Source organism: Euleptes europaea, chromosome 10 (assembly GCF_029931775.1).
Source record: "Euleptes europaea isolate rEulEur1 chromosome 10, rEulEur1.hap1, whole genome shotgun sequence".
Taxonomy (NCBI): domain Eukaryota; kingdom Metazoa; phylum Chordata; class Lepidosauria; order Squamata; family Sphaerodactylidae; genus Euleptes; species Euleptes europaea.
In genome coordinates, this window is record NC_079321.1 from 49,672,328 (window position 1) to 49,699,376 (window position 27,049).

General features: G+C 46.5%; 1 protein-coding gene across 1 annotated transcript in view; it reads right to left on the reverse strand.

Moving 5' to 3' along the window:
- Positions 1 to 5,685: 5,685 nt before the first annotated feature.
- Positions 5,686 to 27,049, reverse strand: part of LCA5 (lebercilin LCA5) — a 33,137-nt gene continuing 11,773 nt past the window's right edge. The window contains exons 6-7 of the mRNA XM_056856184.1: positions 16,195 to 16,330; positions 5,686 to 6,143 (exon numbers count right to left, since the gene is read on the reverse strand). Of these exons, the coding sequence (XP_056712162.1) occupies positions 5,686 to 6,143; positions 16,195 to 16,330 (594 nt within the window). The remainder of the gene's footprint in view (positions 6,144 to 16,194; positions 16,331 to 27,049) is intronic.

Sequence of the window (27,049 nt, forward strand, 5' to 3'; positions counted from 1 at the left end):
ATAACACAACTAGACAAGGAGAAACACTTGGCATACCAGATGCCTATTTGGCTGTTCCCCTTTTTAAGTCCCTGGCCTGTGAGGCCCCCGCCCCCACCAGGATGGGCTAATCCATGCTGGAAGGCGCACGATGTGGCAGAGGAGCCCTGCCCTTTCAGGGACCTCTTTTTACACTTCCTTGTGTGCCGCTTCCACAATTTCCAAAAAGATGCTCCAGGGAACCTGTTTATCACGCAGCTGTTGGTGTGTTTGTTTGTGTTTTAGAGACTGCTCCTCTCATTTTTGAGAGGCGGTTTTTGAAGTTGCACACTGATTCAAACTGGCTCTTTTAAACAACAAAGTCATGTATTTCGCCCCAGAGGTGCATTGCTTTGCACCACAAGCATTGCAGGAGTTTCACATGCTGCCCTTTCCCACAATGCTTTTGCAAAGGGTCAGCCAGTAAGAAAAAACTTTTCTCCACCGGCTTTCTCTCTCTCTCTTACCATCGGGTGCATGCCTTGGACAGATAAGGAAAATATTCAGCTGCAGGAATTCCTTGTGGGCTGGTTTGCACCGCTGAAAGAAAGTGTTATGTATGCAGTGGGAAGCTGCCAGCGGGACGAGCTTGGATTTCTATTGGTTAATCTGAATTGTAGCCGCCCAATCATGGACCTAAGAGGTGTAGCCCCGAGTGGCTGGGTTGGCATATAAACCGGGGTTGTGGGCACAGTTCTTCAGTTCTTGTTCCTGTTCACTAATGAAGCAGTTACTGTTTGAACTCTATCTCCGGTCTCGTGTCTCGCCCACGCATACATAATATTGGCGACAAAGATGGGATTCTTAAACTGGTAGGCAACCCAGCTAATCCCCGCTGAAATCACTCTCTGCTAGCTGGTAAGCAGCCTGGCTCACCTCTGCTGAAATCACTACAGTAGCTGTAGGCAGCCCGGCTAACCCAGCTGAAATCACAGGGGAGACCACAAAAGGGAGATGCAATGCAACTCGCTATGGCAAGCCAAGGCAGCATGGAGCCCTTCAACCCAGCCGCCCCAGAGCAGTGGGAGAGCTACGCCATGCGGCTCACTTTCTACCTGTAGGCCAACATCACGGATGCCAACCTGAAGCGCGCAACCTCCCTAAGTGTGTGGCCCAGACACGTTTGAGTTGGCCCAGGCCTTGCTGGCCCCCACCTGGCTGAACGAAACTTTGTATGACATCGTGGGGCGTTGGGGAACCATTTTACATCCCAACCGTCGAAGCTCGCCAGGCACCATGCTTTCCACCAGAGGAATCAAGGCCCCAATGAGTCCGCGGCAGCATACGTTGCAGCCCTACGCCAGGCAGCCCACTTCTGCAACTTCCCCGACCTCAAGAACACACTCCGGGACCGGCTAGTCTTTGGCCTACGCAACAAGAAGGTGCAGTGGCAGCTCTTTGCTAAAAAGGTCGTCACATTAGAAACGGCCCTGGATGAAGCAATGGCAGCGGAAGAGGCCAACAAGTTGACCCGACACTCCGACCCGGCAACCACACCGCCATTGCAAGCCCCCGTCCCAGTCCACTTCAAGGATGACAGCGAGGAAGAAGATGAGAACCACAAGATGGCCACCAGGGGGGCCAAGCCACGGTCCTCAGCAGTGCGCGAGTTGTGGGGACCAGCTTGCATGCCATACGTGCAGGTTCTGCAATGCAAGGTGCCAGGCGTGTGGCAAAGTCGGTCACATCGCGCGAGCCTGCCATGCTGCGTAGAAGGAGGGAACTTCGAATTTTCCCAGCAAACGGGACGGTGCCACTTCGCCCACTCACTCCCTAGCAGCCGAACACACAGAGAAACCGACAAGGGCACGACAGGACGCACCCGGACCTGATCTCCGGCCGCCCTCCTGGCTGGGAGACTCCAGTGTCCCCTCAATCCCTGGAACCAAGGAGCTGGTCTACGCCAGAAACTATGAAGCAGGACCAGCGTGGGTCCCAGCAACCGTCAGGGAAGCAACTGGGCCGGTCTCATACAGGGTGGCCACCCCGGATGGCCAGGTCCTGTGGCACCACATTGACCAGTTGCAGCACTAACCAGCAGACACGCCAGTGCAAGACACTGCAGCAGCAGCAGCCCCGCCAGCGTTGGAGCTGGGCTCACCTGTGGACCCAGCAGCTGCGGAACATATGGACTTGTCCCAGGGGGGACTCAGAGGTCATGCCAGCAGCCAACACAGCTGTGCCAGCAGTTGCTGACAGCACAACGGCTGCCGCACCTGAGCCACACCGCTCACAGCAAACCCGATCTCAGCAAAAGGACTTTGTATGCTGAGGCTGGTGTGCTCCACCTTAGGGGGGAGGGGTGTAATGTATGCAGTGGGAAGCTGCCAGCGGGGTGAACTTGGATTTCTCCAGGCTCCTGCACCCGCACGTTCTATTGGTTCCTTTGAATTGTAGCTGCCCAATCACAGACCTACGGGGCGTGGCCCCGAGTGGCTGGGTTGACATATAAGCTGGGGTGGTAGGCACAGTTCCTGTTCATTAATAAAGCAGCTGCTATTGGAACTCTGACTCCAGTCTTGTGTCTCGTCCACGCATACATAATACATTTCCTAAGCCTCTTGCCTGCCCCTCCTCCCTCCCTTCCCCTGCCATCTGCAAAGAGAATGGTATTCTTTCTTGCTAGCTCCTCTCTCTCTGACTCTTATCAGTTTGAAAAGGTTTGAAATGGAAGTTTGAAAAGAACAGGGAGAGGGGGAGAGAGCTAGTAATCTATTTAACTCTTTCTTTCAAGACGAAAACCAAAAAAATGTATTGTATATGGCCGTATATACATACAATTGGCTAAAACACGGTAATACAGTAATATAAATAAAACAAATCAGCGATTAAAATATTATAACAGATACCAGAATGTACTCAGTCACTGTTTTAAGCTTAATTAATGACTCCTTTAGAAACCTTAGGTCTTATTTTCTTTGCTGCTAGGGCAAACAAAGAAATTCTATGTGTTACGTAAGCATCGATAAAAAATTGAAATTTGATTTCATAACTCTCTCATCTTTTCTTATGGCAGGGTGGTTGACTGCTTCTTCTGTCTGCTTTTGTGCAAACAGATGCCCCCGCCAGGAGGCTGGGGGACTGTGGGGATGAGGGGATTTAGGCAGCCTAATCTAGCCCCCCCTCCGCTCCCTTTCTCCCCCTCCCAGTGTGTGTATGTCATGGCCCCTCCTGTGGCCGAGTCCGAGGCCTTGGATTCAGAACTGGAGCAGTTGGCCCCTCCCATCGGCAGTTGATGACCCTTCTGAGCCAGACGCTGAATTAAAGGGGCCGCCAGACACTTCTACATCTAGCCAGGCTGAGGAATTCCAGTTCCCCTTGGAGGCCTGACTGCCAGAGCCAGCCAGAGACTCAGAAGAGTCCTCCCCCATGGCTCACTGGCGGCAGAGACTCCGGACCCTGCTAAATAAAAGAAGATGATCAGCTCATCTGCAAAACTGGAGAGGCATTCCAGTTGTAGAGAATGACAGCGAGTAATGACAGCACCAACCTCACTCTGATAGCTGGCCAGATTTAAGGCCCGGCTAAAGTCAGCCCAGGCATGGAAGCAACGTACTGAATTACCGGTTTCAGCTGAGCTCCACTCCCACACCCCACCCCATTTGCAATGTTGCCTGAGAATGACCTTGGACTGTTCTGATGATGACGCTTGCCACCTTGCCTGTGACCCAGACCTTGGACTGCTTGACGACGACATTTGCTGTCTAGCCTGTGATACGTAAGAGACCCCGGCCTGACTTCTTGGACTGCTTCCCAGACTTTGCCTTACCACTGCTGACCCCACTGTTCCTGTGCAGCCGCCCAGGCTGCAGAAGCCTTGGGTTCTGTACCCTCCACAGCTGGCTGCCACGTCCACTCTCAGCTCCCTCTGCACTGTGCTGCAATAGCAGCCCCAGCCAGCCTGCCCAGCCAGTACAGATTGCTTCCACCCCTACGGTGCTACTTTAGAGGGAAGGGCTTTTGTAAAACATCAGCATGGAACAGACCCTGGCAGACCTGGCCAAGCAAAACCGGACCCTGCAGGCCCAACTGCACCAACTCAGGGGTGGTCTCCCAACTACAGGCCCAGGTAGCGGTAGGAGCCGCCCCGCCCCTACCTTCCACCAAGTGCCCGCTCCGCACCCCAGAGAAGTTTGATGGGAGGCAAGCCAATTTCCCCACTTTCCTGGCTCAATGCTGCCTGTACATGAGTACCAGGGCCCAGGACTTTACGACCGACCAGGTCAAGGTGGGCTTTGTGATCAGCCTGCTAAAGGACCAAAGCCGCCATGTGAGCCACGCCCCTCCTGCTGCAGGACTCCCTGTTGCTTTGCAACTACCCCCAGTTTGAGCAACATCTGAAGACAGCCTTTACTGAGGCACACAAGGAGGAGCATGCCAATCGACTTATCCGTAAGCTACAGCAGGGAAAACAGTCGGTGGCTGATTATACAGCTGATTTCCAGCCTCTGGCCCAGGACCTGCAGTGGAACAATGCTGCCCTCTGAGACCAGTACCTGGAGGGTCTCAACGATGAGGTACTGGACAATGTGGCTTGAGTAGACCAGCCTACTACGTTGGCCACCCTAATTGACCTGTGCCTCCGCATTGACAGCGGTCTGGAGGACCACAGGTAGACCCACAGTGGGACCAAAGCACAGGGCTGGGACCGTCCGGCCACAGCTCCAGCCCCTCCTGCCTAGAGCCCGATCAAAGACTTGGGGGAGCCAATGCAACTTGAGGCTGTGCACCCCACCTGACCCCTGGAGAAAAGAAGTGCCGCTAACCTATCTCTATATTGTGGCGGGATGGGGCACTTTGCATTCACCTGCCCAGAAAAGCGACGGGGACCGTTAAACCCCCGGCCCCAGGTGAATGTGAGCCTCTCAGCCTGGGGAGACTCTTTAATCGAGGCTCCAACCCCACCCCACCCCGGGCTCCAGCACCTGCTAATCTCAGTCCGGCTCCTGCTGCCCGGTAACCTGTGGCTCCTGGCCCACACCCTGATAGATTCAGGGGCCTCCTGGCCCTACATGGACAGCACCTTCGCCCAGCAACATCAGGTGCCCCTAAGGGCCAAGAAGCAGGCCATGAAGGTCGAAGCTATTGATAGTGCACCGTGCTGCAGTAGCAGCCCCAGCCAGCCTACCCAGCCAGCTGTGTGTGTCTTAGGCAAATACTTTTGCAGGCAGAAGCAGACAGCTTTTTACATTTCTTCCTCTCTCTGTTTTGTGATATTCAAAAAAGGACTCATTCGTTGTGCAAGCAGGCTTCCCTGGAAAGAGGGGTGGGCTGGGGGGGTAGGGAAAGAGCCATTTCTCTTTTTCTGCATCTCCACTGCAGCACAGTTTGTTAATTGTTGTCCCTTCTGCCTGCTTTTGTAACAGTCCTCTCCGACTGGCATAAAGCAGGCGAGCAGAGAAGGGAATGCCCCAGCCAGGTGGCTGGGAGGAAAGCCTTAGACTCTGCTGAATGATTTTTTTAAAACTGCAACTAGCAGGGGTCTGCCTTCCCATAAGAAATATGATTCCACAAAGCCTTGCCCCCCAAAAAACACCTTCACCAAGCATTCACCTACCACCTCCTCCTTCCTCACAATGGCCCCTCCTGCCTCTCTGTCTTTATCAATAAAACTCCCTGCAGCTCCTAAAAGAGATAGCTTGGCAGCATTCAAAACAATCTGGCTGGTTAAGGGAAACCGTCTGGACTGCTGTCTTGATCAAAAAAATCAAAATCGTTGGTCTTTGATGAAGCGTCCACGCTGGCGGTGCTTCCAAAAAGTTGCTTCATTAAATTGGCCTTTTTGTCGCTCTTAATATGGAGGCCCACATTTTCTTTAGAGGTTTCCTCTAAGTTGTCACTTTTTTTATTAAGCCAGCTTGGCCTTCTGGACCCTTTTGCAAATGAAGGCACATAACTGCCAAAAGTCACATCATAGCTTGAACCTGTGCCCTCTACCTTTTGCTGTTTCTTGATGTCTCTGTCAAATTCATACATTTCCTTACGTCTCCTTTCTTCTAAATTTCCACTATTTTGCATCTCATTTTCTAGAATATATATTTCTGTTTCCATCTTTGCTTTGCTTTGTCTCTCCATCAAAAGACTATTTTCTTTCTTCCTTCTCTCAGAGTCTTCTCTTTTCCATTCTAAGTAATTAAAAAAAAATACACTTAGTTTTTATTTGTTATTTTTCTAAATTACTGCATGAATAATTGATTTCATTTTAGAATTTCAGGCGCCTCTAAGTTCAATTCTGGTAGACCAGATTTGCATATATACACTTTTGAAAACTATCGACACATGTTCATATTCCTACGCAAAGTTTTACAGAAGTTTGTTATGGCACCCTCACAGGCCCGCAGCTACCCTGGAACACCTCACAAATGTACAGGACTGAAGCTGGTGTGCAAAGGATAGAAACACTGCTGTGTAGCCAGAGACAAAAGGGGTCTCCTGGCATTCATCTTGTTTGGGCAAGGCTGTAGCAAGCTGACTGGGCTAAGTCCAAGCATGTTCCCATGCTTGGCTCGGTGGAAACAAGGACAGTGGACAAGCGTTTAGCATTTCTATACTTTTCCTGCAATAGATGGCAAGCATCCTGCCAGATCCCATCAATTGTAACTAACTCCTAATCTCATCCCAGAGCCAGGCAAGGCCTCCCTGACTCCCTTCTTCCAGACCCCACCTCAATTTCCAATTCTGTTACTCAAGGCTCAAACACTTAATCCTTAAGTGTTCAGCCATAACAGGGGGTTACCGCACTTTGTATTCCCAGTGACGTATTAAGAATTTGAAAATGTTATAAAAAATATTGTCGAAGACTTTCACGGTCAGAGTTCATTGGTTCTTGTAGGTTATCCGGGCTGTGTAACCGTGGTCTTGGTATTTTGTTTCCTGACGTTTCGCCAGCAGCTGTGGCAGGCATCTTCAGAGGAGTAACACTGTCCTTCAGTGTTACTCCTCTGAAGATGCCTGCCACAGCTGCTGGCGAAACGTCAGGAAAGAAAATACCAAGACCACTGTTACACAGCCCGGATAACCTACAAGAAAACAGAGTTGCACTTACCTGTAACTGCTGTTCGTCAAGATGTCTTCTGTGCAGGCACACATTGGGACTGCGCTTGCGCAGGCCAATCTCGGAAAGGATTCTTCTAGCTTCTTAAAATCCGATAGGGGGCGCCGTACGCCAGTGCGCATGCGTCAGCCTTCCCGCCTTATGACATGGCGTCACGGCGCCCCCTACCCAGTTCTGTTCTTTGCCCACACGAAGAGCCTGAAACACTGGAAACTAAGAACAAACAATATATGAGAGCTCTCCGAGGGGCAGGAGGGTGGGATGTGTGCCTGCACAGAAGACATCTTGACGAACAGCAGTTACAGGTAAGTGCAACTCTGTTTTCGTCTGCGGTCTTCTGTGCAGTCCCACATTGGGAGATTAAATAGCAACACACTCACCTGGAGGAGGGGGTGAGCTCTCAGAGGAATAATGACTGTAAAACTGCTTTTCCCACAGCCGTATCTTGTCTGGCATCGACGTCGACGGCATAGTGCTTAACGAAAGTCTCCGACAAAGACCAGGTAGCTGCTCTACAAATATCCTTGATAGGAACTCTCTTCCGAAAGGCAGCTGAAGCAGATTGGGCTCTTGTGGAGTGTGCTCGTAAGGATTTAGGACACTTCTTTCCAGCCCTCCTATAACAGTGACGTATAGCCTGCACTAGCCATCTAGATAACGACTGGGACGATGCTGCCAGTCCCTTCTTTGGACCAGCAAAACATACAAACAGGGAATCTGACTTCCGGAACTGTTTTGTACGATCCAAATAATATAATAAAGCTCGTTTAACATCTAGAGAGTGAAGAGTTTTTTCCGCTGTAGACTGCGGAGTGGGGAAAAATACAGGTAAAAACAAGTCCTGTCCCAAGTGGAATTCAGACACCACTTTGGGTCTAAATTCCAGACTGGTACGCAAAACTACTTTAGAAGGGTAAAACTGGATAAAAGGAGGGTGACACTTCAACTCTGCTAGCTCACCCACCCTTCGAGCCGATGTGATGGCTACTAAGAAACACACTTTATAGGACAACCATGCCAGGGAAACTTTTCCCAAGGGCTCAAAGGGAGAGAACATTAGTTGAGCCAAAACTAGAGACAGAGACCACTGTGAAACAGGCTCATGTCTAACTGGGAACATGTTTGATAGGCCCTTTAAAAATAACTTAGACGTAGGATGGGAAAAAAGGGAATACCCGTCCACTCCCACATGAAAGGCGGACAGGGCTGCTAAATGAGTTTTAACTGACGAAAAACTTAGACCAGTTCTCTTGAGGGATAGTAAGTAATCTAACACGACTGGCAAAGGGCATGATGACGGAAAATGTCCTGTACTCATCACCCATTTAGAGAAACGTTCCCATTTAAAAGCATAAGAAACCCGAGTAGAAGATTTCCTTGAATTTAAAACTACTTCCAGAACCTGATCAGACAGCTTTACTGAGGAGGATTTAAAAGCCAAGCTGTCAACTGAAGTATACCCGGGTCCTGGTGCTGCATTTGGCCCACTGATAGAAGGTCCGGCGCTATCTGAAGGTGCCTGAAATTGTTCTGAGCCAGATTAAGGAGCTCCGAAAACCAAGTTTGTCTGGCCCAATACGGAGCTATTAAGATGCAATGAGTTTTGTAATCGTGAATCCGAGCCAGTGTTTTGGTAATCAACGGAATTGGGGGAAAGGCATAAAACAGAGCCCCCACCCACGGTATCAAAAACGCATCCCCTAGAGACCCTGTATCGTGGCCCGCTCGGGAACAAAAAAGGGTTGCCTTTGTATTTCGAGATGTGGCAAATAAATCTATCTCGGGAAATCCCCATTCCTGAAAAATGGGTAGAATGTAGTCCCATTTTAGAGACCACTCGTGATGAGGGGGAAAAAACCCTGCTTAGGGAATCCGCCCTGATATTGTGTACACCTTGAATATGGATGGCTTGCAGAGACACGTTGTGCAGGAGTGCCCATTCCCAAATATGTTCTGCTTCTTTGCAAAGGGTGAGGGAGACTGTACCCCCTTGTCTGTTTAGATAAAACATTGCGGTGGTGTTGTCTGTCTGGATGAGCACCGCGTTGTTGTACAGGATTTCTGCAAAAGACATAAGAGCATAACGAATTGCTCGCAATTCTAAAACGTTAATATGAAGGGAAACCTCTTGAGAAGACCATAAACCTTGGGCTGAGAAGCCCTGACAGTGTGCACCCCAACCCACCAAAGAGGCATCAGAAGTAAGCACCACATCCGGGGTAAACACACCAAAAGAAACGCCAGAAGTCAAATTATGCATTTGGGACCACCATTTCAAGGTATGCAACACTGGTCTAGGGATTGAAAATCTAATTCTTTGGGACTGAAGGAGAGGTTTAAATTTTCTGACAAACCAATTCTGCAAGGGTCTCATGTGCAACCGAGCAGTTCTAATAACTGCTGTAGTTGAAGCCATCAAACCCAATAGTGTTTGAATACGTAAGGCCGATTGATGTCTTTTCCTTAAAAATAGCCTTACCAGACCCAATAGCTTGGTGGCCCTATCCGCAGGTAACATGGCCCTACCCGAAGTAGAATCCAGAGAAGTGCCAATAAATCTGGCTGTTTGAGTCGGAAAGAGGACAGATTTTTTAAAATTAACTATGAGGCCCAGAGAACCTAAACAATTCAAAATGAGCTCTTTTTGGGCCAGTAACTGCTCCATAGATGGAGCTGTAACCAACCAATCGTCCAAGTAAGGAAAAATTACACAACCTTTGGTACGAAGGTGTGCCACTACCACGGCCATACACTTAGTGAAGACACGGGGAGCTGTGGACAAACCAAAAGGTAACACAGCATATTGGAATACTTGGCCACCCACAACAAATCTCAAGTTTTTACGATGGTCCTCCCGGATAGAAATGTGGAAATAAGCATCCTTTAAATCAATAACCATATACCACCATCCAACTTTTAATAACTGCAAAACATTATGAACAGTCAGCATATTGAATTTTTTGTACTGTAAACACCTGTTAAAAGACTTCAGATCAAGAATAGGGTGTAATCCACCATCTTTTTTATGAACCACGAATAAACGAGAGTAAAAACCCTTCAGAGAAGTTGAAACCGGTTGAACTGCACCCTTGTTAATCAATTCCGCCAAAGCGGCTTGTAAGGCTGGAGATAGTTCTAAGCCAGTGCCCAAGGGAGGGTGATCTAAAACAGGTAAAAATTGAAATTCTAACGAATAACCATACAACACAAGGTGTAAAACCCAAGAGTCAGAAGTTATATTTGACCAGGCTGAGAAGAAAGAGGCTAAACGGTCGCCAAATACACAGGGGACGCTCTCCCCATCCTGTAACAGTCAGAAAGAAGATTTGGGGCCTTGATTCCTTGGAGACTGAGATCTCGGGGCGGAGGGTCGGGACCTTGGAAACCTCCTTCTGTTCTGATGTTGGAAGGACTGGAAACCCCGTTGTTGCCCGTAGGGAATGAGCGGAGGGGGAGGTGGTCTCTGGAATCTGGGTTGAAAAGAAGTGCCCCTATAACCATAGCGTGGCCTATGGAAATTGCCAGGTACTTGGACAGATACCCCCATGTACCTGGCATCTTGTTTCTCTTTCTTCAACTGGCTGAGAGTGTCATTAGTAGTGGCTGCAAACAGACCGTCAAAAGGTAAGTCTTCGATGGTACTTCTCACGTCATGGGACAGAGCAGTGGAGCGGAGCCAAGCAAACCTGCGCAGGGAGACCGAGGCAGCCATGCCCCTAGCAGCCGACTCAGATGCGTGTCTACCAGCGTTCATTTGGTGGCGTGCTAATTGAATTCCTTCTGAAATCACTATTTTAGCCAGCGACTTTTGTTCGTCAGGTAAATCACTCAGGTAAGCAGACATCTTTCCCCATAAAAATAGATGATAGGCTGACATTATTGCCTGATAGTTCCCAATTCGGAACCCAAGCGCCTCTGCAAAGTATGTTTTCCTGCTAAGAACATCTATACGCTTGCTGTCTTTATCAGACGGTGAGGAATGACTGCCCAAGCGTTTATTTTGAGACTCGGCTACAATCACTGATGAAGGAGCTGGATGAGAAAACAAAAACTCACATCCTGAAGGAAGGACCTTGTACATGCTGTCTACTTTCCTAGATGTAGATGGGGTGGTGGAAGGACTCTCCCATACTTTTTTGGCCATGTCCATAAAGTCCTCAAGTACTGGAAAGGCTGTAGATGTGGAGGCTTGGGAAAAAAGAGGAGATAAAATCTTTTCTTTTGGCTTAGGAACAAGTGATTTGGCATCGAGTCCCACAGCTTTAGCTGCTCTGGTCATTTGTTCTGAAAATTTAGAAATTTCTTCCCCAGAGGGGCCAGGCAGCTGGTCACCAGTAGATAGATCTGGTGTAGATTCAGACGGCTCATCCAAGCCTAATTCAGAGCGAAGTGATTGTGCATCCTGGTCAGCTTCCAGATTGAACTGCAACTGCTGATCCAAGAGAGGTACAGCCTCCTGTGTAGCTAAAGGCTGCATTTGGTCGCCAGACCAGGATGGAAACTGTTGGGGTTGTTGAAAATGCGGACCCCATTGTGGGTAGGGGTATCCTTGCCAGGGAGCTGCTTGAATAGGCCCATACCACTGGGGGGGCCACCACTGAGACATTGGATGCATAGCCTGTTGCTGTGATCCCATGGAACCAGTAGGTGGAACCGGTTGATCATGGTGAGATGAATGAGAAGAGTCCTGGATCTCTCTTAAAAACAGGCAAGTCAATCTCCGAATCCGATGACTCTTTTTCAAAATGAGGGGAGGGGGTACTAAGAGGAGGCGGGGTACGATCGTCCTCCCTAGTAATCGGATCGGTAGCACTCTTGGAACCGGATGCCTTCGGTTCCTTTGACTTTTTTGTTAAGTGCTTGGTCTTAGCTCGTGCTTTCTTTGGGAGTGGTTCCGAAGCGCTCCTAGCCCTCTCTGCGGTAGGAGAACGGGGGCGGGACTTGGGAGCGGGAACGGGGGTCGGATCCGAGCGCATGGAACCGACTGACTCGGAACGTACTGAATGGTCTCGCTCGAGGCCGGCATCTGAGATCCAGATAGAACCTTTTCATAAAGCCATGTTTTCAAACGGGAAGCCCTGTCAGCACGGGCCTTCGGTGTGAATTGCAAACAAATCTTGCAGGAGGTCACATTGTGGGACTCACCCAGGCAGAACACGCAGAGCGAATGTTCATCTGTTTTAGTCATTTTAGTGTCGCACTGCAGACACTTTTTGAATAGAGCTGCCTGCGCCATTACCGTAACGTTTCTTTTCGTTTTATTTTAGAGGGGAGAAAAAAGACGAGAAGCTGCAAGAAGAACGTCCTTTCTTCCCGGCGGCAAAGAACGAACTGGGTAGGGGGCGCCGTGACGCCACGTCATAAGGCGGGAAGGCTGACGCATGCGCACTGGCGTACGGCGCCCCCTATCGAATTTTAAGAAGCTAGAAGAATCCTTTCCGAGGTTGGCCTGCGCAAGCGCAGTCCCAATGTGGGACTGCACAGAAGACCGCAGACGAACCAATGTTATAAAAAACATCGCTTTAAAAGGGTTTTTGGATACCACGGCTTATAAATGGTTGGAAGACGTCTTCACAGCTAAAGGGGCCAAACAAAGTGTGAACAGTATTTTTTATAATGTTTTCAAACTCTTAATACATCGCTGGGAATACAAGTGCGTAAAATCCATCTGATGACTTTACTCACTGCACCTTCCTAATCCAATCTCGAGCACACAAACCTTTCTTTGAGTGACAATGACCGGTCATTCTCAGCCCTTACCAGGCATTGCCAACTGCAGGGAGACCAAACCTGCTCCTCCTCCCTTCCTTGGGTATAAAATAGCTCCATTTTGCCACACTAGGTGGCTGCCATTTACACAAGATGTGAGTCCTACACCTAGTGTGCAGTCCTTTTTCCCCTTCCCCCTGTGCAGCTGTCATTCTGGATCCCATTCTGCAGGAAGGTGACTAGGGCTCGCTTGGGAATCGTAAACCTTTACTTTCTTAGCTGTGTGTGTGTTGGGAATTGTTTGCGTGTGTGTGTTTTTGCCCTATTTGATTACTTTTAATAAAACCTTTAAAATTCATAAAAGCCTCCTCGTTACTGGGTTGCTCTCCATCTGGCTAGCTCACCTAGGGGCAGAACTGGTTTAAAAGGTCCCCTCGCCAGCCTCTTGCATAGTTCTATCTAGTCTCCAGCTAATTTCCCCCAATAAAGGAGACACACACACACCCGTGTCTGGCGTAACAAGTTCACATATGAACTCTTCAATGTTGCTGGTTGTAACAATTTGCACAGATAATTAGGTATAGACAAACGAGCATCCGCATTATATACATATAAAATGAATATGTTTGACTGGATCCACTGAAGTGATGTCACAGATTGAGGGATTTGCCTTTGCCTGACTGCTGTAGCCCAAAATGTCCCTGAAATGCTGCTACTGAGGGATAAGAGCCCCAGGAACAGCATTTTGGGCTGCAGAGAAACGGAAAAGGTAAGAAAGTCACATTCAGTGGGCAAAAATTCTTCAATTTGTAGAAACACTGGGCTGTATCTAATCCATTCTGACTGAACTAAGCGTACAGACTGAGTAAAAAAACCTTTTCTCTTATAAACGTATACCTTACTAGGCAAAAGCAACACATTGTTAAGCTACCAGATCTGCACTTTATACTCAGAGCGCATTCCTGAGGCCACAGGCACGGCGCCACAGCAGGGAGAAGCGCAGCAATGGTGCAGCCAGAAGGTCTGCTAAGGGGCTTGGTGGCGGCGTGCGCAGCCACGGAAAATAGAAGTGAAAATTGAAGGGAGAGTGTGGGGTGCTGGGTGATGGCGGCACTGGGCTGCCGCGGCACAGCCCGAGCCCAGCCAGGGCCATCAGAAGGACGAGGCGGGGAGGACAGGAGAGGAAGGCCAGGAGAAATTGGAGGGATCAGGAGTTGTTTCAGCAAGGATAACTGTGGTGGAAATATGGGGAGCTGTCTAGCCAGAATGGCCCCCCCATGGGTCATCGCTCCAACCTCCAGTCGCACCCAAGCACCACACCTTCCCTTGTCATTACTGCCAGGGTAGCTCCCAAGGAGTCAGAAGGAGCAATCTTCCAGTCCCGCCTGTGTCTCCTCTGGGACAACCCTGGACCGCCCGCAAGTGGTCCACCTGCTGCCAGCTCTGGACTTATGGGGGGCTCTCAGGCAGCAGCACTGTCGTCAGGGCCGCAGGTACAGGGAGCGTGTCAGCACCCTCTGGCTCTTGCACAGCGATGGCCTGGACCGCTTCCACCTGCACAGGGCATTCATCCACATGATTCCCCCTCCTCAGCATGGCACTGCCCCCTCACCTTCCTGGACACCATGGTCACCAACTTTAGCCATCATGTCCACTTCCCCACTGTGGAGGCATGACCGCTCCCCATTTGGCCGACTTTCCAGACCCTCCCCGGCTTCCCTAATGTCATAGGCACCGTCGACTGCACTGATGTTGCCCTCCTGGCCCCTAACCAGGACCCACACCTCTACCTGACCCACCAGCACCTCTACAGCTGGCAGCCGTGTCTGCATGAGTGGTCGGACCCGTCAACCACCACCTCCAAGCCACCTCAGGCATCGACCGCTCCCAGCGCTGGGAGCCACGGATGGCCCTGCAGTGATGGGGTCGGCCTCGGGTGGTGGGTAGCTGCCCGGCCCCTGGTTTGCAGGAATGGCCCAGACAGAGTCCCCTGACAGTTGGGAGTTGGAGGAGAAAATGCGCAAGGTACCCCGAGAGGTGGGAGTTGGAAGAGAAAATGCGTAAAGTCTCCCAACAGTTGGGAGTTGGAAAGAAAAAATCTCAAAGTCCTGACCCCCCCGCCCCGCCCAGAGCTGACTGGCAGGATGCCAGCACATGCGAGGTTTACATGTCAAGTGAGAGCTGGCTTCGAAGTGCCGCTTATGAGGGAATTTCCTGCCTTCCACAGCCCTCCCCAAGGGGGGTGATTCCACTTCCTGGGATGGCCCCATTGGTCGGCCTCCTAGTTGGGTTCCAGAGGCGCCTGGCTGAGATGGGCGGTCTTTTCGGGCAGCGTAGAGACAACAGCCTGGAGCGAGTACATGGGGCTCAATAGGCTGTGCCAGGTAAATACCTGGCGTAACCTTTCAGCGGCAAAAGTGGGCGTTCCTGGAGTGAAAGGACCTTAGGAAGCCTCCTAGCCAGTGGAATGCCCCCAGGAATGACCCCACGGCTGCCGCTGGCAGCTAGCGTGGCCCTTGAGCCAGCGCCCCATGCCTTCCCCCTGCGCCGCCTGCCTCCGCTGGCCTAATTCCATGTACGCCAGTGTCCAGGCCTCTTAAGCCGGCGTAAGTGCCTCTTGTGCCGGCGGTAGGCCCTGCAGGCCTCCTAAGCACTTTTGGCTCCAGACCTCAGGAATGCGCTGTCAGGCTGCAATCCTATGGCTGGTAATTCTCACTTAAGCCTACTTGACACAGTACACCAAATGTCAGCAAAGAATTCAAACCATTCTGCAACCACCCATAGCCGAAAACAAGGACCTGGTAGCACAAAGTCCTGTAGCATTAAGCATGCTTAGCTAAACATAGCATTGCAGAGGGGAAAGTGATCTAGAAACCTAGGGAAAGGAGTGTTACTACAAACTCATCTTAGATACAGAAAATATGCAGAATACGCAAAAATATAGTGTTTCTAAACCCTGGACTACCATTTATTTAGTTTAAAAATTGTATAGCAATACATGGCCATCCATGCCTTCACTGCTCTTACAAAGGCAAAGCAGGCCTACACTATTAAAAGGGAATCGTTATTCAAGTTTCTTCTTATCTTGTATATTATGTTGACTTAAAAAAAATCAGAGCTGCATAGCTAAACTCACAGTGCAATCCTTTGCAGAGTTACTCCACTCTTCAGCTATTGAAATCAATGGGCTTACATTGGAGTAAATATGCATAGGATTGCACTCTCAAGAAGAAACAGGCATCTCATTAGTAGGACTGTTGATAATGATTCTGAGAATAATTCACACAAGAAAAAAGAATTCCTATTTTTATTAGTGTGAAGTATTTCATACGTGACTTGATATTCTGGGCGCTTGAGAATAGTTCAGCAATATGATTTCTGTATACATTGAACAATAAAGAGCCGTTTCTTACCATCTCTGAATTTCTTGGCTGTTTCTTCTACAGCCTGCAATTCTTGATCCCTCTTCAGCCTCTCTTCTTTTTCTCTGATCTGTTCTTGCCTGAAACGTTCTCCTTGTTCCTTCCATTCTTTTTTAACAATCTCTTCCTTTAGGAGATACAATACACAGTGGAGATTTCAAAACGCTTTTTTGGGGAAAGTACATTTTCTACACATTATGCAATCAATTCAGTGTAAATTATTTATTTGCAGTGGTTGAATAGGTGGCATACAGTGCATTCCTAAGGAGAGTTACTCCAGTCTAAACCCATTGAAATGAATGGGCTTAGACTGGAGTAACTCTCCTTAGGAATGCATTGATAGCCATACACAGCCAGATCTTTAACAACATAATGCATGACAGTGAAGGGAAATATACTCCTTCTAAGTATTTCTAATACCACGTTTTTAGAGCAAATTCACTTAATTTGTAGGCTTTTCTCCAGCACCAAGTTAGTTTACTACTCCTGAGGTAATTTTTGAAGACAGAATTGAGACATTCTGGCTTGACCAATATTCTGATACATTTAAAGGGCCTCATTGGGTAAAGGGACTTTTGGTACTTCTGTTCCAAGCTGCAACTCTGGTTGCTTCCTCAAATAGTTTCTCAACAGTCCCATACTGAAAGATCACACCTGCTAGGTTTAAGCTAGTTTAGTACGATCCTAGAATACAGTACCAAAAACCAAAAGTCACATAGGAATCCTGCCATATTAGCACTCTGTCTTGGTAAGAATTAAGCCCATATTGACCTTTTCCACTGAAAGGTTCTTTGTTTAGATTTCTCTAATTTGAATTTCCCACCAGAAATCCCAGCTTAGTGAGGTAGCTAAGGCTACAATTCTAAAAACACTTTCCTGAGAGTAACCCCAATGAATAACATAGGACTCACTTGTGAACATACCTGCTTCCAAACAATTACCCTGACACCCAATTTGGATCCTTTTCTTATTTGGAAATATTCCTATAACTCAATACCTCTCCTCTTCATACCTTTGGCCAATCTGGGGACATATCTGTTAGTGTACCTGGCGCCCTCCCCGCTATTCCACACTGGAAGGGAAATATTCTTCTGTCCTATACTTAAACCACTAAATGAATAATTGAGGCCAGATCCTGGCTCTAAACATGAATTGTCTGGTTCCAAACCATTAATGTCAGGGATGTCGAACTCATTTGTTAGGAGGGCTAGATATGACATAAATGTCACTTGGTAGGGCCGGGCCATGGGTAAATAAATAAATAAATAAATGCCATAAAATGTAATGCCAGATACTGGAGATATAAACGTTACAAAAGACACAGGCAAAATCAATTAATGATATTGCTGTAAACTTGTTTTTGTTTTAAGTAAAAAACAATAACATTCTTACAGTATTTTCTTTTATTTAACAGTCTTATTGTTATTTTATAAAGTGTGTCTGTATTTTAAGTAAAAAACAAAGTAAAAAAATATCATTAACTCACTTTGAAAGTGACTTCTATGAAGTTTGTATCTCTAGTCCCTGCCATTAATTTTGTTAAAAGTTTTAAACCAGGGGGGTGGCTGCCTTGGCTGGCGAACCTGCAGCGGGCTCACCAGCCCAAATCTGGACTGGGGGGCTCGCTAGCCCATATCTGTACTGGGAGGGGACTGGGCTGCCTTGGTTGGCAAGCTCACAGCGGGCTCACCTGCCCAGATCTGAACTGGAGTATGTGTGACGTGGCTGCCTTGGCTCGCAAGCCAGCAACAGATTCACCAGCCCAGATCTGGACTAGGGGAGGGCTAGCTGACTTGACTGGTGAGCCTGCAGCCCTCTCCCAGTCCAAAAAGACAGGGAGAAAGAGAGAGAGAAATAAAGAGGGAGAAAGAGAGAGACAGAAAGAGTGAAACAGATAGGAGAGAAAGAGGGAGGGAGAGAGAGAGAGGACAGAAGGAGGGAGAGAGAGAAGGAGGGAGGGAAAGAGGGAGAGAAAGAAAGACAGTTGTAATAGCAGGAGATCTGCAGCTAGTACCTGGAGGTTGGCAACCCTAGTCAAAGGGTCTGATTGTCGGGGGTCGGTGAAAGAGATGTCCAAGAAAATAAGGAAGTGTATTACTGATAAAATTCCAAAGTCACACCTCCACCTTTCTGCCCAAGGGTGCAGAAAGCAATGAAACGTTTAACACCAGATAAGAGAAAAATAAAACTTCAGAATATTGTCGAAGGCTTTCACGGTCAGAGTTCATTGGTTCTTGTAGGTTATCCAGGCTGTGTGACCGTGGTCTTGGTATTTTCTTTCCTGACATTTCGCCAGCAGCTGTGGCAGGCATCTTCAGAGGAGTAACACTGAAGGACAGTGCAGCTGTGGCAGGCATCTTCAGAGGAGTAACACTGAAGGACAGAGAGACACTGTCCTTCAGTGTTACTCCTCTGAAGATGCCTGCCACAGCTGCTGGCGAAACGTCAGGAAAGAAAATACCAAGACCACAGTCACACAGCCCGGATAACCTACAAGAACCAATAAAACTTCAGGTCCATTTTTGACAACCATCCCAAAGAGCCAGAAGCCAACAGGTTTGAAATTTGAACACAGTGCCATTGAACAAGAACTAGAAAACACCTCAAATAAGGAGGACCTCTCTAAGCTGATATGCAGGGTTTCTCAGGATGGGCCCTGTGGTGTCAGAAGGATCCAGCAATGACTTCAGCCTGCTTTCTCTCTCTCTGGGTGGGGTGAGGTGAGCCTCCTTGGAAAACTTGAGTCTGTCCACCCCCCTCACTCACTTGGCACACAAACAATCCAAACTTGTAGAGCCCGAGCAAATGCTTATTTCCATGGTGTCCAATGTGCATTACTCCCAGATAAGTGTTAAGTAAATTGCAGCCTCATCTTTATAACATTTATCACCCCCACCTTCTCCATTAAAAACACTCAAGGCAACTCACAAGATCACCATAGTTTTTTAAAAAGCACATCACCCTGAATGAAAATAGCAGAACACTTAAACAGCAACAGTGTGCCCTAAAGAAATAGAATAGGGAAAAAATATTAAGAACATTTTGACAATATTAAGAACAAAGACTGCATTAGAACTAATATACCTGGGAACCAGACATCTGTAGTGGTACCTTCACATTCAGAGGCTGTCTACCAGTTGTGGGAGGGCTGTTTTCTCCATTTTTGTGGATGTCCTGGAGGGACCTAGCAGGCATTTGCTGGAATCAGGAAAGTTTTCAGAGAGGGGGAGAGAGGGGGAGAGGGGGAGAGGGGGAGAGAGAGGGGGGGGAGAGAGAGAGAGGGGGAGAGAGAGAGAGAGAGAGAGAGAGGGGGGGGAGGGGGGAGGAAGAGAGAGAGAGAGATTCAGATTGTTTATTAATACGGTAAAGCGATTAAAATATTCATATCGATTAAAAGATAGAATTAAAAGATGCAGTATCTAAAACTGAGAAATATAATTCTTAAATAGATATATAAATTAGCTAAAAACCTCAGATTAAAATAACATTCTCCATTTTAGGTTGGATTGCCGAGCCCTGCTTCATCTGATGAATCTTGTATATAGTAGCGCATAATTTAGCTACTTTTTTCATCATCTGGGCTGACCCTTCCCACAGGAGATTCCTCAACCTCCCTTCCTCAGAGCTGTCCTCTGTTAGGTTAGGGAGAGGGGAAATTAGCCTAAGTCTTGCTTCCTCATAAAAAATGTGAAGAAAACGTGAGCAATGGACTCGACTTCACCTGATTTACAGGGACACTCCCATTCTGATCTAGATAACCTCTTAAATCTGGCTTCTAGAATAGCTGAAGGTAGGGTAGCACTTCTGGCTAATGAAAAAGCCCTTCTTTGTTTGTTTGTTTGCAGGAATGTCAGATATTCTGCTGGCGCTAACACATATCTGTTGCTCATTGGGGCCCAAAACGCCGGAGAGCTCATAAGCTCGTTTTGGCGTTCAGTGTCAAAACAGCCTCTGCCTAACTAATTGCTTTACTTAGTCACCGTTGTGCTCTAACAGAAAGTGGGTGGAGAATCCCACACTTTCGACTTTCCTCTCAGTCTGTTGCCACCATCTGGATTTAAAATCATCACCAATGAGTAATGGCAGAAGGCCTTCAGTTGCCCCCAGCACTTTCAGCCAGAGATAAATGGAGACCAATCCTAGTCTCCACCTTTAACATCCCAGTCTCCAAACACACTTAGGAATTTGATACGCATGATGGTACTTGGATAAGAAATTTAGCTTGGATCCGTTCCAGTGGGGCATAACTGGACGTAGAGGAACCCAGTAAGGTTCCGTACAACATCTGGGCCATAGACTTTGCCTGAAACAATCTAAGGGCAGCAGGATAAAGTAGGCTCCCCTTGTACGAAAAAGTTTTACCATATTATTGAACGACCTTTCAGCTAGATTCGTGGCCTGCCTATGATGTTGTTTTTAGACAATTCGAGTGAAAAGTCACACCTAGACTTTTGATGGACTGTACCTGTTCGATTCTTTCCCCCTTTTTTACGATGTTTACCAAAAGCAATCACCTTAGGTTTTTTGTCATTAATTATAAGGAATTCCCTGGTGAATATGAGAGAGAGCGAGAGAGAGAGAGAGAGAGAGAGAGAGCGCTTCTGGCCTGGTGCGTGGGGCAGCAGCCGCCTCTGCGCACCCGGGAAGGGATGGAGGTAGGCTTCTGGCCTGGCGTGCTAGGCGGCAGCTGCCTCTGCACGCCCGGAAAGGGTGGGAGGGAGCTTCTGGCCTTGCGCGTGGGGCGGCAGCCTTCTCTGTGCACCCGGGAAGGGGGGGCTTTTGGCCCAGCACGCGGTGCGGCAGCTGCCTCTGCACACCTGGGAAGGGACGGAGGGAGCTTCTGTCCCAGCACGTGAGGCAGCAGCCGCCTCTGCGCACCTGGGAAGGGGAGGGCTTCTGGCCTGGCGAGTGAGGTTGGCTAATCTCCTATTAAGGAAAAATATCCCAACACGCAGCCACTTCCAATTCTTTTGTTGTTTTTATATTTTTCCCATGCTTAGTATCTCTTTAAATACCAGTTCACAAAGTTTTCATAACACGATTAACAATACTAAATCACCATAGACAAGATAGATAAATTGTCCACAATGTCCTGCAATCCAAGTCCTCAAAGAGAAATTACAGATGTCTTGCTGCACAGTGTCGTCTTGCAATATGTCTTCTAAAAGTCAGCTGACAAGCTGACCAATAGGATTCCTCTTTTGCACAGCCATTTAACAATCCATACTCAGTATCCACCGTAGTGAATATATGCAGGCTAATGCAATAATAATATATTCCATTTCACAGGTATAACAAGGGATAATTCCATCTTAATTGTGATTTTTCAAGGTTCACTCCCTTTGAATTACAACCTGTTATATAATTTCATGCATATAATACCATTTCATTCTGCAGATATATCAAGGGATAAATCTTACAGTTAACTCTTTTACAACAAGTAAGTACTCTATATGATCTACTCCCTTTGAATTACTGCCTGTTATACACATTCATAGTGCAAGTAAATCAAGGGTAACTCTTACGTTCTCCTACTCTTGCAAAAGAATAGTACTCGGTGTTGTAATTCCCTATGGCTACCACTACTTTCTCTCCCTTTAGAATTACAACCTGTTATGTGCAAAACCTACTTATTCATTATTTACAAAAAACAGGTGAGGTCCAAGGAGGAATTTAGGCCAAATGGCTGAACCGAATTGAACATATGGATAAAACGTGCCTCCTGCTGACACAGCACTCTCTCTACATCAGTATGCATATCTTTGTGTAATTGCCAAATGGCAAAAAAATGTAGATCTGTATCTTTGTGTCCTTTCTCCACAAAATGTGAGACCATAGGGGCCTCTAAATTCAGATTACGAATACGGGAGCAATGTTCCCCGATCCTATATTTAAGAGATCTAATTGTCTTACCCACATAGATGAGATTACATGCACATTTGATTATGTAAATTACCCGCTTTGAAGAACAATTAGTAAAGGATTTCAAAGTAAACCGAAAACCTGTTTGACTACAGGTGAATTCTTTTACAGGTAAAGATAGAGAGCAATTAATACAATGCCCACATGCAAAGTGTCCTATAGTACTCAATTGAAGATTTTGAATATTTCTAATATCAGAACGTATAAGGTGATCTTTTAAGGTCTTAGTCTTCCTTAAACCTATTCTGGGTAATTGTTCACAACCCGGGATAGTATTGACTAAATGCCAATTTCTATATATAATGCTTTTTATGGCTGGGGCCAAGTGTGTATACTCTAATGAAAATGTTAGGATCTTATGTGTTAATTTTGGCTTGTTGGTAATTATCTCCTTCCTATATATATTCTGTACTTTATGTAAGGCTTGTCTAATGATTCTCTGTGGATATCCCCTATCCAATAGTGATTTGGAGAGGTCCTCAGCTGCTTTCTTAAAATTCCCTTCTTCAGAGGAATTATGTTTAAGCCTGATAAATTGGCTATATGGCAAGCTATTCTTGAGATGAGAAGGGTGGAAAGAGCCATAATTCAGTAATGAATTCCTATCTGTACTTTTTTTATAGGGACGTATCCACAATTTCAGATCGTCACCAATATAGACCTCTGTGTCCAAAAATGGCACTGACTTTTCAGAAATCTGCCCTGTGAACTTGATATTATCATGACAATTGTTCAAATGTTCCATAAATTGTCTGTACACCTCCTGATCTTTAATAATGATGAAAATATCATCAATGTATCTAATAAACTTATACACTTCCTGTTTGAAAATCTCATTATCAAAAATGAACCTCTTCTCAAAATAATTCATAAATATGTTTGCAACAGATGGTGCACACGATGAGCCCATTGACACACCTCTTATCTGTAAAAAATATTCTGAATCAAAACGAAAATAATTCCTTTCAAAAATCAAATCAAGAACATCAAGGAGGAAGGAGGTAGGTAGATGTTGTATATCTCGACCTCTTAATAATTCTGCTATTACTACTCTCACCTCCTCTAATGGGATACTGGTGTATAATGAGCTGACATCTATAGAGGCCAGAATATATCCCTCAGGTATTGTTAATCCCTCAATTTTCTGTATAAAGTGTTTAGTGTCAAGCACATAAGATCTTGTATCAATTGCAAATTTATGTAGTATGTTCTCCATGTATTTAGCCAATGGTTCAAGGACAGACCCAGAGCCTGATACTATGGGTCTACCCTGAGGGGGAAAGGTTTTTTTATGTATTTTAGGTAGATAGTAGAACACAGGTATTCTAGGATGTAAGTTCATAAGATAATCCGCTATTTTTTTATTAATAACGTCTTGTGCTAAGGCTCCATGAATTACTGTTCATATAACCTGCATTGTTTCACTGGTAGGGTCTCCCTGTAATCTCCTATATGAATCAGTATCACCTAACAAACGTTCTACTTCCTGCAAGTACATTTCCCGGTCCAAAAGGACCGTTGCCCCGCCCTTATCAGCTTGTTTAATAATAATCTCTTTATCATTCATAAGGTTGCTTATACTTTCCCAGTCTGCCTTAGAAAAATTAGAACTTTTTTTAGGCCAATTGCTTTTCTTCCTCTCAAGCTGTTCTATCTCCCGTAGTGTGATGGTTTGAAAGGTTGAAATCAGATGACTTTGGTTCGTGGGTGTAAAGGTAGATTTTATTCTGAGACCTGTTTCTCCCGTTTCTATCGCCTCTGTGCCAAAGAATTCCTTCAATTTTAAGAGGCGGTCTAATTTAAACATGTCAACTCTCGTCTGGAATGACGAATATTTTGGCTTGGGAATGTAGCCTAGACCCAAGTTTAACACCCGCAACTCATTCTCATTTAAAACCCTTTTAGATAGATTTACTACTAATTGTTCTGATTTTGATGGGTGCGGCGCGGGGGGAAATACTGAGGATGGCCCCGTCCCCTCTGATTGCGCGGCTGCAAATCAAAGCTACGTGTCGAGTTCCTGCTGGACAGGCTCGACGAGTCACTCTCTGATCTAGAGGATTGCTCTGCCCTCCATTGTTGCTGTCTGCGCCTTCCTATATTGGATGTATTGTCCATTCTTTCATGATTTAGCCAAGGATAGACCTGATTATTTTTATAATCGTTAGTGTCTCTTGTTAGTTTATTGATTTTATTACTGCGTATGGTCTCCTTGTATGTTTTTAGTTCTTCCTCAAATTGTTTAAACTTCTCATCTATTGCAGAGGTTGTTTTATCCCCCTTAATTTCCTCCACCTGTTTCTTGATATCCTCTTTAAGTATCTTTATTTCCTCATTCGCCTGTTCTACTATAAGGATCATCAAAGAGTGAGGTGGCAGCAACCTCTGTGCGCCTGGGAAGGGTGGGGCCGCAGCAGCCTCTGCGTGGCCAGGAAGGGTGGGAGGGGGGCTTCTGGCCCAGCATGCAAGGCGGCAGCCGCCTCTGCGTGTCCGGGAAGGGTGGGTGGGGAGCCCAGAAAAGGCCGAGGAGGGGGGAAAGGGGGACTGGCTGTCTCGGCTCCGAGGGCCGGAGAAAAGCTCTCTGGGGGCGGATCTGGCCTGCAGGCCGCATGTTTGACACCCCTGATTTATGTTTTTGTAGCTGTGAGGTACTCATTCTACTTATTTTCCCTTCTAGAGTATTACTGCCTGGATGCTCAAGATGCCTTGGTAAGCTCACCTTGCCTGGATCTGCTTGGATAGATAAACTATAACCTGTGCTTTATCTTCTTGGTTCATCTCTTTGGACTCTTGTCTTCCATTCTTAAGTGGAATATGTTGGACAGGGCATATGGGTGCTTGGAATATTTTCATCTTAATGTGGGAATTCTAGTGTTGGCTATTATTGATGCATGCTTAGAGATGTAAAATTTCTGGAAAATGCCCTGTTTTTCCTCCCAGGAAAAAAAACTGAAATTTTGGGGGAAATTGAAATAGAGGCAATACTATCAAACCTAAACTAATTTTACTGCTTTAACAACAGAAAATGCAACATTTATACCTTAATTAGCACACAAAATTGCAATATTTGAAATATTTATAGAATTTAAAAGTTATGTGTCTTTGTGTTCTACAAGCAAAATTCAAAATATACCCAATGCTTAAGAGAAAACTGCCAGGTTATGCACCCTATGCTACCTTGGCCCATTTGCCTTCATTTTTGCTATTTGAAAAGTAGAAAAATATGAGTTAAACAGAAAACACAACCCTTGTGTTAAATAACAGAAAATATATTATTTGGTCAGAAAAAAAGGGTCACACAAAGGATGAATAATAATATCTGCACAGCTAGATGCCACCTTCTTCCTTCTGTAGCTCCTGAATTGGGAGAGGTCAGTTCTCAATGGAACTTTCAGAGTTTTCCTCTGAGCCTCTGGTGCAATTTCTGCCCTACCTTCTTTTGATCTTTTTCCCTCCAGCAAGGCAGAGCAATAAGCTACTTGATACCCCATCTGTGAGTGTATGTGTCACAGTGGTCTGAGAGAGAGGTGAAAAGGGGCGAATCAAAAGGGCAACAGAAGTATGAAAGCTCTGCATGCAGCCCTCATGACGATCAGGTATTCTAGATACAGAAATGCACCTTGTAGTTAAGAGCAGTATATGTCTACAGCATGCCTATCTAGTCTTTAAAAGTATTTCACTCATCAGGCAAGCCTGATCCCCACAAAATATTTTTTTTTCAGTATTTTCCAAAACTTTCAATTTTTCCATCAGAAAAATTGAAAAAGAAAGGTATTGGGGGGGAAAGTCAAAAACCCTGCCCCTCCCCAATTTGTCAATTCCCCCCCCCCACAAGGCCTTCACATCTCTATGCATGCTTGACATTATTTTCATCGACTGAATTTGTTAATTCTTCAGACCAGCTGCATGTTCTATTCTGCTTCATAAATTTAGGTTCTGAATAGAGTGAAGTCAGAAACCAAGTATTTATTCCAAAGCTGTAGGGGAGCTTCATCACTCTGACAGCAGATCCTTTTGCTATTTGTGTGAGTCACTGCTCAAAATGAGGTTGTTTCTTAAGCCAGATATAAAAGCCCGTAGGTCCTTTAGCACAGGAGCAAAGCAGAGAAAAGAAGGTTTCTTCCTTACGTCTAGTCTATCTTAGTGTGGATTTGAGCTAAACTGGAAAAGGGCCACATTGACTTTGACATGTCTTTGACTGCCCTCAAATGCTCAAAAAATCTGTCACATATGTTGCCTTTTATGTTGGCAAGGAACCCAAGAATCATCATGGTGGAGAGCTGGCACATGCCAACTGCAGTTTCACTTACATTGTATCACTCAGGTTCAGGGATGAAACAACACATAAAAAAAGAGGCGGAGGTTCTAGAAGGACAAAATTAAAAAGAACTTTCCCTTTTCCTTCAGCATAATAAATAAAATTATCAGATTGGGGCTGGCACCCTCCAAACCCAGGCTGCATAACCCTTCAACACTCTATAATACCATAGCAGAAGGATCTGACAAGATGAGAACGCCCCTTGTTTACTTACCATGAAGGGTCCTTCTCTCTGAGGTAAGAAGGGCATCTTCAATTTGGGTGGTTCTCACTGCTTGCCAGGGGAGGCAGGAAGGAATTTCCATTTCCTGTTCCATGGGCAGGAAACCACCCCTCAGTTTCTACTCTTACTGAGCTAATCAACCAAATGAAGAAACAGGAACAGAGAAAGAAAAAACTAGAAACATCTTAAAACTGCTAACTAACTTAACTGGCAGTAATTAAGAACTAACTGCAACCTGCACATTGTGGGTAGCAACAGGTGCAGAAGACAGTATTAGTAACTAAACCTCTTTAGGGATAACCCTCCCTTAAGATCTGTGCTCCTGAAGTTGTTTCTTCAGTCCCTTCTTCTGGGTGGGGAAGATGCCCTTCTTACCTCAGAGA